Consider the following 15,667-nt stretch of genomic DNA (forward strand, 5'->3'; position numbering starts at 1 on the left):
TTTCCAAGCTCTGGTGTGTTAACACCACAGGGCACAAATAATAGATATTTTCCTAGAAACAGGTGCTGTAGCTCTGCTTGTCTCCAGTAGGAGGCAGGAGTTGGTCAGATTCTTCCCCTGCCTGCTGCACTGTAATTGCATTATTGTCCTCAAGCGTGTACACAGCAGATGAAAACTTCTGTGCTATATTTCATTTTTTTTGTCCTCTTCAGATGGGAGTAGAAGGCACGGATGAAGGTGCTTCTGGAGCCCAGCACTCTAGGAAGTTAGTCAGCTTTACCCTATCAGGTAAAAAATCAACACTAGTCTGTGTTCCACAAACTACACTTAAAAAAAAATATTGCTGTTTTAAATAGCATCATAGATGAGATGCTCTTCTCCATTAGCCTCCGTAGGAGCACACTCTAGTGGCTTGAAAGGTGTCATTTCTGTAGAGTTCCTGTTTGGTGAAAACAAGCCAGAATCATGAATCTCCAGGAGTGAAAGAACTGGATTTGATGGATCCCAGCATGAAAAATGTGGAGAAATTTCCAGATTGCACAAGAGACAGTTCCTCTTTGATTGAAGGGTGGAAAACTTAGCTTCTAAGGAAAATGCAAGTTGATTACATCACTTTGAAGTAGTAAAAAAGTGATGGCTGCAAATGGTGGCTTACAAAGGGAAAAAGTCTTTACTTGTAACAGAGCTAAGCTGTCACTACAGCAGAAGAGCTGCAGGGGTAGAGCCTACCAGCTTCACTTGTTTTGATCAGTACTTTATTGCACAGGAAGTCTTGTGTGAAACCAAAGCATATTCAGCCTAAGCAGAGACAGAAAAAAATCTGCTTCTCGTATTTGAAGAGCTGACAATGAAAACATTTAGAAAGTGTAGGGGTAGAGCAGAAAAAACAACAACCCTCTTTTGAAATGGCATTTGAGCAGTTATCTTGGATGGAGCTGGTACGTTAAATAGACTTACACAGAGTACTACAAAAATAATTTATTCCTGACTTCTGAAAAACCTGTTGTGTTTAATAGAAGGCTGCGACTCAGCCTAAGGAGCCTCCTCAATTAAATTTGGAAGGTGTTTGGAGTGATGGGTCTGTGATGTATTTCCTGGAGCGTTTTATGGCTGCTCGTTTGCACGTGCAAGGTCGTTGCTTTTAAAGGCAACTACCCTTTATTTCATGTTATTTCTCTTGTGTCGCTCAATTGTGGGCATTTGGTAGGATTATTTTTTTTTTAACTGAATCCACAGGCGTGGTATTTCATTGTAGCACGGTGAATTTTGCCTGCGTGTATAAGCTGCTCATCTGTGTGCGTGCCAGCTGCATTAGAGTCATGAAGACTGCGTGCAGAATATTGAAGTACCTAATGGAGAAAGACAAAGATCTTGTGCTCCAGCAAACCTAAAGAGAAAAATATTTTACAGTTAAGTTTAAAACCTAGTATTATAGAAAAAAGACCTCTTTCTTTTTGTTCTTGTTGAAGCTTGTGCTATCGTTGAAGTCCTTAGGCATGAGAGTATGCCCCTGAGGCAGTTGTTATTGATTGCCGAAAGTTGCAAGGGCTGCAGTATCAAGGCTTCTCTTGGCAGCAAGAAGCATCTACAGAAAACTTTGCCTCCTTTTAGTTGAGAGGGGTTATCTTCTTCCAAGTCAGGAGAAGATGTGCATCATAGTGCAGAGCAACCTTGATCATTATTATCATCATCGAGGTTACGTTTTTCAGAGTCCCAGCTTTGAGAAGGTATGAGTTCACTCCCGTGCAGTTTTTTGTCCTAGCCCCTTCCCTGGAAACAGAGCAAGTACTGTGCAGTGGTTTTATGTGGTTTTTGGTTTTCCTTTTTAAGAGTGGAAATACCTTCCACACTGAGAAAAACATTTGTAGGTGAGCTACAAGTTCATCCTTTTTGTTTTACAAGTGACTGGAGGCTAAAATGTGAATGAGGATGTTGATACCTTGCCTCATATTCTCTTGGGAAAACAGTTGACTTCCTGCTTGAACTGTCGTCTGTACGCTGGATCCAGTTAATGTATGAGTAATTTTAAGTTGCTTTTTTTAGTAGCTTCTGATGAATTGATTTCCTGGGTAATACTTCAGGAATGCACTACTTTGTGAACTAGTTTTAGTTTAGTCAATTCCTTTTTCCTTCCTTGTTTTGCTTGATAGATATTAGAGCGGTTGGACTTAAAAAAGGCATGTTCTTCAACCCGGATCCCTATCTAAAGATGTCCATTCAGCCAGGCAAGAAAAGTACATTTCCTACATTTGCTCATCATGGCCAGGAAAGAAGGTCGACCATCATCAGTAACACCACGAATCCTGTTTGGCACAGAGAGGTAACGTACCCGTTCCCAGAGCTGCCCGCCAGCCGATGCGCTGTACCAGCCTTGTGTTTTCCCTTTGCGCGTTCGTCCTTACTCTCTGAAGGCTGCGAGCTTATTTTGTAGCTGATTGTTTAAACTAACACGGAAACTGTAGGAATTTTAGGATTGCTGGTGTTGCGTAGAAGCAGCTATCATCTGTCTGTTTAAGCTGTGTATTTAAGCTCCGCTGCTGTGAGGTTTTGTTCCCTTCTCTGCTAATAAGAGTTGAACATGCTCAGCAGCCCCATGGATTTCTTGAAATTGCAAAAATAAATTAATTAAAATGGATTACATGTTGGGAAGAGACACTTTTAGAAGAGATACAACAACTGGGTGTTGACGCTCAGCAATTGCAACACCGGTTTGTTTGGGAGTGACGCTCTCGTGGTGCGCAGCAGGCGACGAGGTGTCAGTTCTGTCGGGCGGAGGGAATGCTCCACGACGGGAAGGGAAGCCCCGGGAGGTTCCTCAGCACCCCTTGACAGTTTGGCAGAAGCCGACTTTCCAGATGTGTTTGTTCTGGGCAAGCTGCGCAGATCTCGGAGGAGGAGCCCAGCCCCACAGCTGTCTGCCAGCACCGAAGAGCCCGGCTGTGCCTTTGAAGATAAACGTTTCTGTGGGAGACAAGGTGAAAATACGGGCACGAGTCCATAACCCTGTGAGGAGCAGCAAGCAGCGTTCTTGATCTGCGACCGTGTGATAACGAGTGGGTGCCCAGTACCATGTTTCAAGAATGTTCATGTGTTCTTTAGGAGGACCAGAGAATAGAGCAGACCTGGGAATGTATTCCCACAAATCACGATCAAACCAAACAAGCGGTGAAGCAGAAGAGAGCAGGGCCAGCATTAGCACTGCTCTGCTATGCTCGGTTGTAGGAAATGCTGCAGATGTATGCAAGACTTAAAATCTTTAAAAAACCACAAAGGGAGTTCTCATCTCAAAACGGATTCTTCATCTTTCTGTCTGTCCATCCATCCATCCAGCGTCCTTCCATCTGTCCAGCAGAGAGGAAGAAAATCTACTCCTGCTGTTCCCCCTTTTTCTCCCCCAGTTCTCCTTGGTTTTGCAGCTTGCGTGAGGAGTGATGGTGTTCACTGGGGCACGCGTTGTGTCGGCGTGCTTCAGCTGCCCTGTCTTCCCTGGAGCAGCGCTCTGACAGCAGCTTATGATCCCATTCCGTGTGCTGTCCTGGCAGTGCAGAATTGGTCCAGTTTTACACCTACTCCTTTCTGCAAAATAATTTGCAATTTTGGAGCAAACAGAGGGTGACAAATTTTTAAGTTCAGTTATGACGAGGACCCAACTCCAACAGTTGCCTAGCGTGGGGAAGGGTTTATTCCTAACCCAGTTTAGTGGATGTCTACAGCTGAGGAGTTGTTCCTTCCTTTGTTCCTTGTTCAAGGCATTTTTAGTTATCTCGCCAGATGCATGTTAATTGTTGGACTCAGGCTGCAAAATTTACTCAGTGGTCTTAAAGTAAGTGTAAAACCAGATGACCTCGTTTTTTCTGCGTAGGTTATACCATGCTTTTTCGTTTGTTTATTTGAACTATCTTAAAATGGAGAGGAAAAAATGAAAATACTTAGTTCACGAGGAAATTTGGTACCACCCTGTGTGTATATGTGTGTGTGGCTGCCAGTATGCCCGCTCATGTATTTCCTTGTACGGCTTTTGAATCTTCTGGGCACCCTCAGGCAGACTTGATGGAGTAGCACAGGTATCAAAGATGAAGTGTTCATAAACCTCATGAAAATGGATGCTAGGCTGAAGAGAGTAACTCTGATGGTGTTTCCCCATAGGGAAAGGTGGAAGAGTGATCTCAACAGACATCCGGAAGCCTTTATAAATTAGCACCCTACTTTTTAATGGTCCCAAGGGCAGAAGAAGGTTCTGTTGGAGCTTGCTGAGAAGATCTGTGAACTTTGGGGCAAAAATCTTAGAAAATGAATGCAAAACATGATGTTGGAAGTTCACTAAGCACAGCCTAGAGCGAGGCACTTTCCTCCTTCTGCCTGCATTCACCTGGCTCTACTCTTCTGTAACCTGACAGAACCCAGCAAGGATTTCCTCTCTTTTTGTCTCTACTACCCAAACTGAAGCAAGCACTTTCTCCTGCCTGATGGAGACTTTCTCCTGCTTTTTCATGCCTGATGTAGACCATGAAACTGCTTTTATCCAGCATGGTTTCTTACTGAGCAGTTATTTTCAAGGAACAGTAGGAGTGTGTGCTTCCTGAGGGGCCCGTTACATCTGCAGAAATAACAGTGCTCAAAAAATGGTTATTTTGCAATATGGAAACCAGCGTCGCCAGTCATTGCTGTCAGAGTTCGCTGCACGCTAGTAGTAATGAAGTGCATACTTTTTGAACAAAGGTGTATTGATATGGTGTCAAATATGTTCTTTCCTTCCAGAAATATTCTTTTGTTGCACTTCTAACAGATGTCCTGGAAATTGAGGTTAAAGACAAATTTGCCAAGAGTCGTCCCATCATCAAGCGCTTTCTGGGGAAGCTAACCATCCCAGTTCAGAGACTGCTGGAGAGGCACGCCATCGGGTAAATCAATGCGTCCTTCGTGCTCACGGCCAGGGATCGGGAAGGCTCAGCTTCTGTAGGGTACTGCTGCAGAGCAGCCTTTCTGGCTCGCTTGCACAGACCAGCAAATTTCTTCTGTGTCTGCAGTAAGACATTTAGTCGGAATGTTCATAGCCTTTTCACCTGGCGGGACGATATCACTGTTCTAATGCTGCTCTGAATGCACGTTTGTGTATACGCGTGTCTGTCATTTGTTTTCATCTTAATTTCTTCGCGCAAAAACGTTGCCCTCGCAGAAAACGTTACCCTCTGGCTACCTAGTGAAGAAGCAAGGAGTTCTCGCCGTACTACCTGATTGTGTGCAAATTCTTTAGAAGAAGCATATTTTACTGTCTTACTTCTTTTACCGTTCAAGTAATTTTAATTGTCAGTTTTGTGATCAGAGATTCAGTGCCTGTTTAGCTACTTGGCCAGAACGGCAAGGCTGTGCCTGCTGCTTTTTCAGAGTGCTGGTGGTACCACACAATTAAAATTGCCTTTTGCTATGAATAATGCAGTGATGGGACTCCCACATTCTTTGTTGTGCTGTTTTTTAAAAAATTATTTGTTTTTTTGGGTAGCTGACTGTTCTGGCATGGAGCTGAAAGTCACTTTGAAACATTTAAGATGTTTTATACTTCGTGGTGGTTACTGAAGAGGAACTGTAGTGTGGTCAGATGGATGATGCAAGAGATGCAAAAATACAGCTTCACATTTAAGACAGAGCAGTATTGTAGAGTGTATTGTTTTGTTAACATTTTCTATATGTTACAAATTAGAAAACAGCAGTTCCTTGAAAGACAGTAGGAGGAACTGAATTATTCGGGTGTATTTTGCGTAGGACCTAACTCGAAGTCTGCTGAAGTTAATGCATCTCCATTAACTTTCAAAGGCCTCTAGATGAGGCCCGTGAGGAATAACGGTAAAATAAAATGTGTGTATTCTTCCCTGAACGTTTGAGGGAATGGCAGTGTCAGCACAAAAAGCAGGATATAAACGACTGGCCTCCTTTTCCACAGATATTCCCATCAAAGTAGCAAGTTGCATAAATGGCGAAAATCAAATTCAATTTGAAAACAGTTTTCAGCTTTAAGTTCCCAAAGTGGTGTTTACACTGGTCAGTAAAGTAAGAATAAAATTGTAAGAGTAGCTTGAAATCTTGATGATGTCTTCCAATACAAAATCTATTTTTGAAGAAACAACCCCCCCCAATTTTTTTTTGTAGTGGTATCCAAGAGCAGTTCGGGTGTGTACACAATCGACTTCTTCTAACAAGCGCTTCGTCTTTGAAATTCAACGCGCTGTGATAAGTGGAGCAAGCAGCTTTTTCTACTGAATTTGCACACTGCTGTGCACTCAGAAATTGCACGGCCGGACAGACTGGTTTCAAAACCTAGGTCAGGGTGTGCATTTCCACGCAAAACCCCAAAACGCTTTTCTGGTGTGAGGTCTGGAAGTTAGCCCTCTGCTGTGTTCATCAGTTCTTGGCTGTTTCCTTCAGACCCGTGTTCTGGAAGACGTTTCCTGTTTTCTTCTCTAAACTTCAGTTCAGTGTATTTGATATATCAAATCCTTTTAGGAAAGGAAGAGCTGTATAATAAACATGTAGCATATTTATTATACGCTACGTATAATGTAGGCAATCTAGGTGAGCATTCGGTTGGTTTTGCCGTGCTGCTGTTAGAACTGACATTAAGTCAGTTTTACCTCTTCCTCTGTAATTGATTTGCCCATTTACAGTTTTTGCATGCCAGTCAGTTGCCAGGGTTCCTTTTTACCAGACGGCGTAAAGACAAACGTTTCACCCAAGGAGCAATTAGTGTAGATGCAAAGTAGAAATGTACTAAACAATCGATCAGCTGCTAATTCTCGTCTTTTGTTTTTTGATCAAGCAAGTAAAGCGTCTTTGCTTTCTTCTTTATTGTGACGATGCCAAGGGCAACTGAAATCCTCTTCTGGGTTACCACGTGAACTTGAAAAGTTACGTGAGGGAGGCCCAGGGACTCGCAGCACACACCAGATGCTGCTTCGCCTCACCTTGTCCGCTCAGGACTGGTTTTGCTGAAAGTTAATGTTTGGGTGCAAAGTGCTGCAGCTCACTTCAGTAATGACCTTGCATCTGTTTGAATCCATCAGTCATACTGCAGCAGGAGTGCTCTCAGTAAAGAAGAGGTGTTTATACTGACATACCTTGCTTGGCATAAATAACAGCTGTCCCAGCTGTGCTGAGTGGGGCTGGAGCTGTGAATTCTGGCCGTGCCTCGTAAGAATCTGTAAGTGAATGTGTAGCCTAGAGTCTGATCCTGCTTCTCAAGTTGATACAAATGCTTAATCAAGTCGGGGCCTCACCGAATTTGGTAACTCTGAAGAAGGCATTTGAAGTTAAAGCCAAGCATCAGTAGGTTTTCTAAGGAGTGCAGAAGTGCTTTACTGGAAGAGAACTAAAATGCAAAGTAGCCCTCTGGCAATGCTGTGCATAGGAAAACCACAAGGGGGCAGAAGGTTTTAAAAAACCTGAAAGGTTTTGTTCGTGGTAAAACGTGTTTTGGGGTGGGGGGAGGAGGAGGTCAGGGAGAAAGGGATCCTTTGCAGTTCAGTTTCTTTGGGACTTAAGAGATTGAGGGAGGTATATGAATTGCTGGAGCACAGTCTGTATTTGGAAGTGATGGAAAGTATTTTGTTGGGCTGTTTTATCTGTTGACTAAAGGTGTTTTGCACCATTGTTCATGTTAGTGCTTTTCCATACGAGCCAGAGTATGGGGCTGATTTTAAGAGATTACCTTCTGTCATACTGACTTCTCTGATAAGAGCCTCTGATACAAAATACTGGAAGAGCAAAATGAGTTAAAAACTTTTAAAACAACAGTGTCTTTTTCTCTTTTTCACAGAGACCAAGTTCTCAGCTACAATCTTGGCAGAAGACTCCCAGCCGATCATGTAAGTGGATACCTCCAATTCAAAGTGGAAATCACATCTTCTGTTCACGGAGGTGAGAATTTGCCAGTGATCCGGATCTCCAGAGAGCTCTATGGAGAGAGTTCCTATGTATTTCTGTTTCTGGGATATTCTGTGTTAATATACTTACTCATTTGTGTACAGTGCCTCTATTATAGCATTTTCTGTTAGGATTCAAAGTTTAGATATGTCAGGTACTGCTTTGGAGATGGTAATTCCAAAACACCGACATATCGTAGAGATTCCCCGTATTTTTACATAGCTTTTAAAATTATTTGGCCTATGATTCTCGTGTTATGGGATGGAATGGGTAATTAGATTCCTTGTTTCACTTTGCTCTGTAACACCTGTGGCTGAGAGAAGCAGTTGCAAGTGAGATTCCAGCTGTGCTCTCCTCCGCTGCTAGTGTACGTGCTGGTCGCTCTGTCCTGTCCCCCTCTCAGAGGGCTCTGTCCCGCTTAGAAGTATCTGTTCTGGTCATGAGAATATGTGCTTCCATTAGGTAATTCTGTTATTTCCCTTTTTTCCTCTTCTGAAGGCAACTAGCAGAACACAGCTGGTACAGTTAAATGTTTATCCCATCATCTGTGTCTATTTACGTGTTTATGAACAGCTTGGCAGTGCTTTTAAGTCGTACTCCACACCCCTTAAATTTTCTGCATCCTACAAAATAGTATAGACTTACGCAGAGAAAGTCCTGTAACTGCTGTTAGAACGCTGTAGATGCCTCTATTGTTGTAATTGTGATTTCTTGCCGTAGTTGTCCGATTGAAATAAGCAAACATCTTGAAAGATGCATATTTTTGTATCCCTTCTGTGAGGCAGAGTAGAACGAGCTGTCTGTTGCTGCACTGTGTTTCACATCCAGTCTTCGTGTCTCTGCAGATGCTTCACCTGAAACTGTTGGCACTTTGTTGGGAGTGAACTCTGTCAATGGAGACTTGGGGAGCCCCTCCGATGACGAGGACATGCCAACAGGACATCACGATACCTCCACGGTGTGTTCCAATGGCCCAGTCCTCGAGGAATCTTCTGGAGAAGCAATCTTGAGGCACCCTTTAAGGACTAGTGCAACTCTCGAAACGGACCAGGATGAGTTGACCTCTGGCCTTTCAAGATCATCACCTACCAGAGGTCGCCAGGACTCGCTAAATGACTATCTGGACGCAATAGAACACAACAACCATCCTAGACCCGGGACGTCTGCCTGTGGTGAGCGTCCGCGTGGAGCCTCCCCGAAACTGAGGAGTAGCTTCCCTACTGACACGAGACTTAACGCTATGCTTCACATCGACTCGGACGAGGAGGAGCATGAGCTACATCAAGACCTGGGGTTTCCATCTTCCCTGGAAGACGACGGTGGTTTAGTAATGCTTAATGGTGCTACAAGAAACGTTGAAAGAAATGGTTTAAGTGACTCATCGGAACAGGTAACGCAAGAGCCTGCAGAGACTGAAAATGTTTCAGCCTCTGAAGCTCCCTTGCCACCAGCTGGTGACCAGCAAGAGACTCTCCCAGAGCTTCTGCCGGCGGAGCTAGCAGGAGGTGAGGTCCTGCAGGGTTCTCAGGCAGAAGCCCCAGCAGAGCAGGGTGACAGCGAGGCATGTGGTGCCCAGGAGGCAGAGCAGCCTCCCGGCAGCGCGGATGCTGGAGCTGCCACCGCGGGAAGCAGAAGGGGCGTCAGCGAAACGGAATCCATCGATCAGGGGTCCGAACCTTCCCAGATGTCATCAGAAACCGAGCAGAGCGATCCGGCTCGCACGGAAAGCGTCAGCGAGGCCAGCACCCGGCAAGAAGGGGAGAGTGATGCGGAGGGGGCCGACAGCTCTTGCAATGAGAGCGCGGCGGCACGGCGCCCCTCGGTTGAGATGAGGTGTTCTTCTTTCGATAGCGCCAAGTTTCCTGAGACTCCGGCCTCTTCCTCGCAGGAGGAAGAAGAAGGAGCTTGTGCCACCGATGCAGCTAGAGCTGAGCCAGGTGCTGAAACACGGGATCCTGCAAGTACTTCTGGTTCTCTCCCTGCCGTCCAGTTGCCTCCAGAGGAAGGGCGGGAGGCTGAGGCAGGTGAATTGCAAGAGCGAGAGGAAGCAGAAGAAATTTGGCAAAGGAGAAGCAGCCTGCAGGCGGCAGCTGCCGGTAACCAGTCTCAGGATGAAGAAGTCGAAGGAGCCCAAGCGGCTTGTGAGGGTGCCACAGCGCAGGCTGAAGGAGCTACTGGAGGTAACAACTGCAGGAGGCACTTTCTGAAGTGACCTTTCTGCAGCGGGTAAAAAGTGTTTTAAAAATTAACGTCTGAAGGTGAAAATCTTCATCTCTCAATTTTGTCGTCTTCTGAGATTATACTTTATTTTGTTGTTCCTTTGAGACACTAGGGGGTTTTAATTTGACCAAAAAATCAAACCTGAAGTATCCAAGACAGGCGTATTTTGAAATTGGGTATATTTTAATCCTGAGAGAGTAGTGAGAAGAAGCATGAAGAGGGGGGGTAAGAATTCCGCAATCTTTTCCTGCTTCACTAATCAAAATGGTAATGAGGCGGGACAAAATTTGTATTTAGGTCTTTTCTGTCATATGTTTATATATTAGCATTAAAACATGAGAGTAATCAAAGGAAAAATAAAAAGAATTCGATTTTAGTCACACTTCAGGCTGTTTATCTTCCCTTTCCCAGTTCTTTATCTGTGTAGACACATGCCTGCACAGCCGGAATAGTGGGAGGAAAAGAATGTGTTACTCAAGTTAACACTGTAAAGCTTCTACCAATTGTAAAATTATTTTAACAGTTGAGAATTTTGTGTCTCTGTAAAGTCACCAAAAGTAGGAATGCATCCCTAACAGACTGTTTCCAAGTGTGTCTCACAGCAGATTATCCGCTCAGTTGCTCCAGGTATTGCAGTGGATCTAATCAAGTGGGTTTTTGAATGCACCTTTTTCATGACATTTCAACCGTTTGGGGATTATTCTTTTCTCTTCACAGAGAATTCTCTTTGATTTGGAAAGAAAATTTTTGGTGTTTATTTCGAATACTGTCAATACTTGTTTTGCAGCATTTTGCAGACATTTGGGACTATTTATTAGGCGCCAGGTCATACCATGTTTTGGAGACCTATATGGCTGCAGCAAGTTTCACCTCCCACTTTGTGACACGAAGCTTTCTGCAGGGCCAGGTGGAGCTTTGTCCTTGTCCCTTGCCGGGATATGGCTCAGGCACACGCTGTGGCTTCTGCTGGTCACAGGTAGACACGGCACGTCCACAGAGGGGACATTTTCAGGACCAGGGCTGCAGGGCATTGCAGAGAAAACACTTACATAGAACGGTAGACGTAACTTTTTTTTTTTTAAACAAAAAAATATAGATGGCTATTAAATACATCCTAAAATGTCATAGTCCTGCGAAAGCTTTAGCATGCCTCGCTCACTGTAGCAGCAACACTAGGGGGCTTCCCCACAGGGATGGGAAAAAGTAATTGTGGGTGTTTTGGTTCCAGGTGCTCAAGCCAATGGCCATCAGCCCTTGAGGTCGCTGCCTTCAGTGCGTCAGGACGTCAGCCGGTACCAGAGAGTGGATGAGGCTCTGCCACCAAGTGAGCTTCTTCCTACTTCATCTGGGGGATGAGCTGCCAGTATCTCATCACCTTTTTTTTGTGTTTCGTTGTTTCTGTTTTTGTTTAAATGTGAGAACTGAGAATGAACAGCTGAGAAGTTCTAAGTTGCGGAGTGGCGATGATTTAAGTATCGGTGCTGTTTCGTGAAAAGGGTTGTGCTCAGTCTGAGAACCACCAGGATGTGTTATGGGAGTTGCACCTGGTGTGTACGGACTTGCTAAGTGATATGTGCGGAGAAGCAGGAAGGCGCTTGGAGGAAAAGCATTCAGGCACTCTGAAATCTCTGGATGGTGATGATTTGCAAAGAAATGTAACACATCTTTAATCTCGGCAGATTATGTGAAAGGTGTCTGTGCTCTCCTTGTGTTCTTTGAGGCAACGTGAAGACTTCTTGAATTAAAAATAAACCTAAGTGTTAAGCAACAGTTTCATGAGTCTAAATTGACAGAAGTACCTTGCTCCCAGCTGCTATACTGATTCACTTGCTTAATGTTGGGGCGGTGAAAATCTATTCATTATTAGATATTTCAAGAAGGACGAAAGGACAAAAAAAAAGCTACACAGCTAATAGGCAAGCATGACTTTTAAACAAAAAAGCAAACCCAAAAGTTAAATTCAGACCCACGTAAGTCTGTGGCAGAGGTTTCTGCACAGAACGTTACCTACAGCGAGGAATTTGGTTCGGGGGATAAAATAGCGATAAGCCACCTCTCTTAACCCTTCAGTAAGAAAGTTCTGTGCTGAAGTCATCCTGTAAAGGAGAAATAGAGTCTTGAAGCAATAGATTTAGTTACAAAAGTGACAGAGCTGAAATAAATAACGAAAGAGACCCCAAGCCCTTCATGTTTCATGGTGTTTTATTGCTGCTTAGACTGGGAGGCTCGAATTGACAGCCACGGGCGGATTTTTTACGTGGACCACGTGAACAGGACAACAACGTGGCAGCGACCCACAGCCCCCCCAGCCCCGCAGATCCTCCAGAGGTCCAATTCCATACAGCAAATGGAACAGCTGAATCGCCGGTAAGAACTGCCCTCGTTGTCGGTGAATTAATTGTGTGTTCGCAAAACCGCATTCGCTGTTGTCAGACCGAGGATGAGGGCAGGGTCGCGGTTGCTACTGCAGCTGGCCATAGGGATTTATTTTTATGTGGCTGTCCCTTTTAATTTGCATGTGGGCTTCTAGGGATTTTGTGTTCCACCTGTGTTCAGAACTGTGTGTCAAAAAAAAGTACAAAAGAACCTAATAATGATTTTCAGAAGTTTGAAGTGCGTTAATGCCAAAAGTTGAGGTCAATGTCTGTTAGTCTGCATGGCAGAAAAGATGAGCAATCTCCCTCGGAGCCAGAATTGGATCATAGTTACCATATCCTATATATGAAGTCCAGTTTTCTAACCCTAGGTACCAGAGCATCCGAAGAACCATGACTAACGACAGGCCTGAAGAACATACAAACGCTGTGGATGGAGCTGGAGAGGAAACTGAGTTTCACCACTCGAATGCAGGTTAAAAACGAATATTATTTTTTCCCCATCTCAAAAGGGAGCGCTCATCTCCTGGGTGATTTAATGAGAGTGACATAAGGCAGAACCTAACTCGTGCCCCTGCAATGAAACCATTTGTTTCAGTCGCTGTCTGGTTGAGAGGAAGGTGAAATTCAGAGTATTTTCCTGTCGGTACCTGAGTGTATAAAATATGGGCAGGACATCTGCAGTGAAAAAGTATAAAACTGTGTAGTTTCAGTTGGCCATATTTTGAATCTGTTACTGCATTTGGAAACGGTAAAATGCAGGACTAGAAGGGACTTTGGGCAGTCATTGGCTTCATCTCCCTGCTGAAGATAGATACATGGGATGAGCTGTACCTAAACCACACTTGGCAAATGCTCTCATGGGTCTTACAACACGTTCTCCAGCTGATGGAAGTTCTCTAACTTTTTTTAGCCACTCATGCCGTTTCTCTTACATTCTCAGACCTGTTGCTTCCTAGTCTTTCCTCCTGCCTTGAGTTTTTAGGTCTCCAACTATTTTGTTGGCCTACTCAGGATTGTCTTCCATTGGTCTGCAGCTCCTGAGAGCTATTTCAGAAAATTAAATAAAGCTACGACTCTGCTGCACTGAAGAGATGGCAGGAACATCACGATTCTTACTTACAGCACTGCTTGTACATTCTTGCACAATTATTACTTTTTTTCCCCCCCAATAGCTTGACGCTAACCACCTGTGTTCAGTCTTCGATCTGCTGTGATCAGGTCCAGACCCTGGTGTGCAGATCTGTGGCACAGGTGTCTGTTTGCATTGGTGCAGGTTGCCTACTCCTCCCTGCGCACAGGTCTTTGTGTTTTTTCACGTGTCGCTGTGGTTTCGAATCTCATCCATCCCGCTGTCCCCGCACTGTGGCGTCTCGAGTTACAGCGAGCTCTGTCCTCCCTCACTTTTCCCGTTTCCTCTAACACTTCAAATGCACGTCTTCATTTTCCTCATTCCCTTTTTTCCATAACGTTTGCCCTTCCATATTTAGAATTGTACAGTGTTCCTTTACTCCGCCTTTGTTCTTTTCCTCCTCTTTTTAAAATTTCTTCTTGTTTTTCCCTCAGAGTCTCATTCTCTGCCTGGTAGGTTATGTTTTCTTATATCCATGGTAGCTGTATTCTACGTGATTCTTGTTCATTTGAAGGGGATGTCTGCAAATACTGCGATACGTGAAAGAAAGAAGCTGTGAACTGTAGAGGATGGGATACACTTTAGAGGAAAATCACCGCAGGCCCAATCTGAATTTGCAGTTTTTCAGTTACCTTAAAATATGCATCCGAGTGTCCTACCGATTGTCAAAGTCAATTGAGGGACACAGTTTTAACGTCGTAGCAAATACCACTCATAATGTATTTTCAGTTCCTGGTACTGCTGAAAAACCAGGGCGCTTTTGCAGTTGCTAGGAGAAGACCCGAATGTTTACCGAAAGTTGAAACTTGAAAGGTGCTTCCTTGGCAACCTGTTTCTTACTTACCTAAGCTGCTTAAGTACTGTATCAGTATTTGGGCTGTGTTAATGGCAGAGATTTCTTGTTATTATTGTTTTTATTTATTTACTTTAAAGAAGGAATGAAACATTTTTAAGTGTACAACTACTTTTATATCCATTAGTTAGCATTTACAAAATACAGGTAACGGTGTACCCATGCAGGCTTGCCGCAGCAGCCTTCTCATGTCTTACACACAGGCACAGGTTCGATAACCCAAATAAATGGACGTGGTTTGGTGTTTGATTTTTTTCCCAGTGATTAACAAGCAAAAGTTATTGAACTAAACCCGTGGTACTTTCAGGAACTTCAGTGCTTTGTCAGAAGGAACTCAGGTACACTAGTGTGGAGAACACTTAAATGTGCAGTAGTCGTATACCTGGTGCTTTTCTCGCTTGTTGTTTGCAGTGATGTTCTGGTGATGATTATTACTGGGAGTTTTTGTCATTCCCTTTGCTGTTAGATTTTCGAAGAGAGAATGTGCTGCCTCACTCTACCTCCAGATCCAGACTTACTTTATTGCTCCAGTCTCCCCCTGTGAAATTCCTTATCAGCCCAGAGTTCTTTACAGTGCTGCATTCTAACCCTGTGAGTACAACGTCTACAGCTGAGAGACTTCACTGAGTAGGGGCTGAAAAATGGGGTTGTCTTATGTCCGAAGATACTGCTCGGTGTTCGATGCTAAAGGTGTTGGTAGGACATGGGGTGGCTGGATAAATTCAAACACTCCCCGTCATCCCTTGCAATCAGTGGGCTGTCACTTGTCCCAATTGGCATTATAGCTTCTACAGATTTTATTTTTCACTCAATTCTTTATCTTTCTTATGGTACAAAAACTCGTTTGTTTATCCAAGCAATGGCTTTCTTACTGTGCTTTGCACAGGGTCAGAGATGATTCTGAGAATGAAAATTATACTTGGTTTTTAAGACCACTTTCCCTTTGGGTGATCTGTTTCCCCCAGATTGTCTGGTTTATGTCAAAATGTATGAGAGAACACACTGAACAAAAAAGCATCTTAATATATATTTTCCTTTTCTGTTTTGCCTGCTCTTCATTGCTAATTCTAATATAGTTTATTTAATGTTTGTTTTTCTTTGTCTAATGGCATGTATGTTGTAAACAGAAGTAGTGGAATGTATGATTTACTGTCTGGAAGGACACTTGTTAAT

General features: G+C 43.9%; 1 protein-coding gene across 1 annotated transcript; it reads left to right on the top strand.

Moving 5' to 3' along the window:
- Positions 1-212: 212 nt before the first annotated feature.
- On the top strand, positions 213-15,085 carry LOC104277680 (E3 ubiquitin-protein ligase HECW2-like; the record flags this gene model as incomplete). Its single annotated transcript, XM_009874397.1, has 9 exons — positions 213-288; positions 2,151-2,320; positions 4,759-4,901; positions 7,808-7,908; positions 8,760-10,094; positions 11,363-11,458; positions 12,351-12,501; positions 12,881-12,984; positions 14,961-15,085. Coding segments are annotated over 9 exons (2,301 nt in total), but the record flags the coding sequence as incomplete, so codon positions are not given.
- Positions 15,086-15,667: the final 582 nt, after the last annotated feature.

The sequence above is a fragment of the Apaloderma vittatum genome, unplaced genomic scaffold (genome assembly GCF_000703405.1).
Source record: "Apaloderma vittatum isolate BGI_N311 unplaced genomic scaffold, ASM70340v1 scaffold15240, whole genome shotgun sequence".
NCBI lineage: Eukaryota > Metazoa > Chordata > Aves > Trogoniformes > Trogonidae > Apaloderma > Apaloderma vittatum.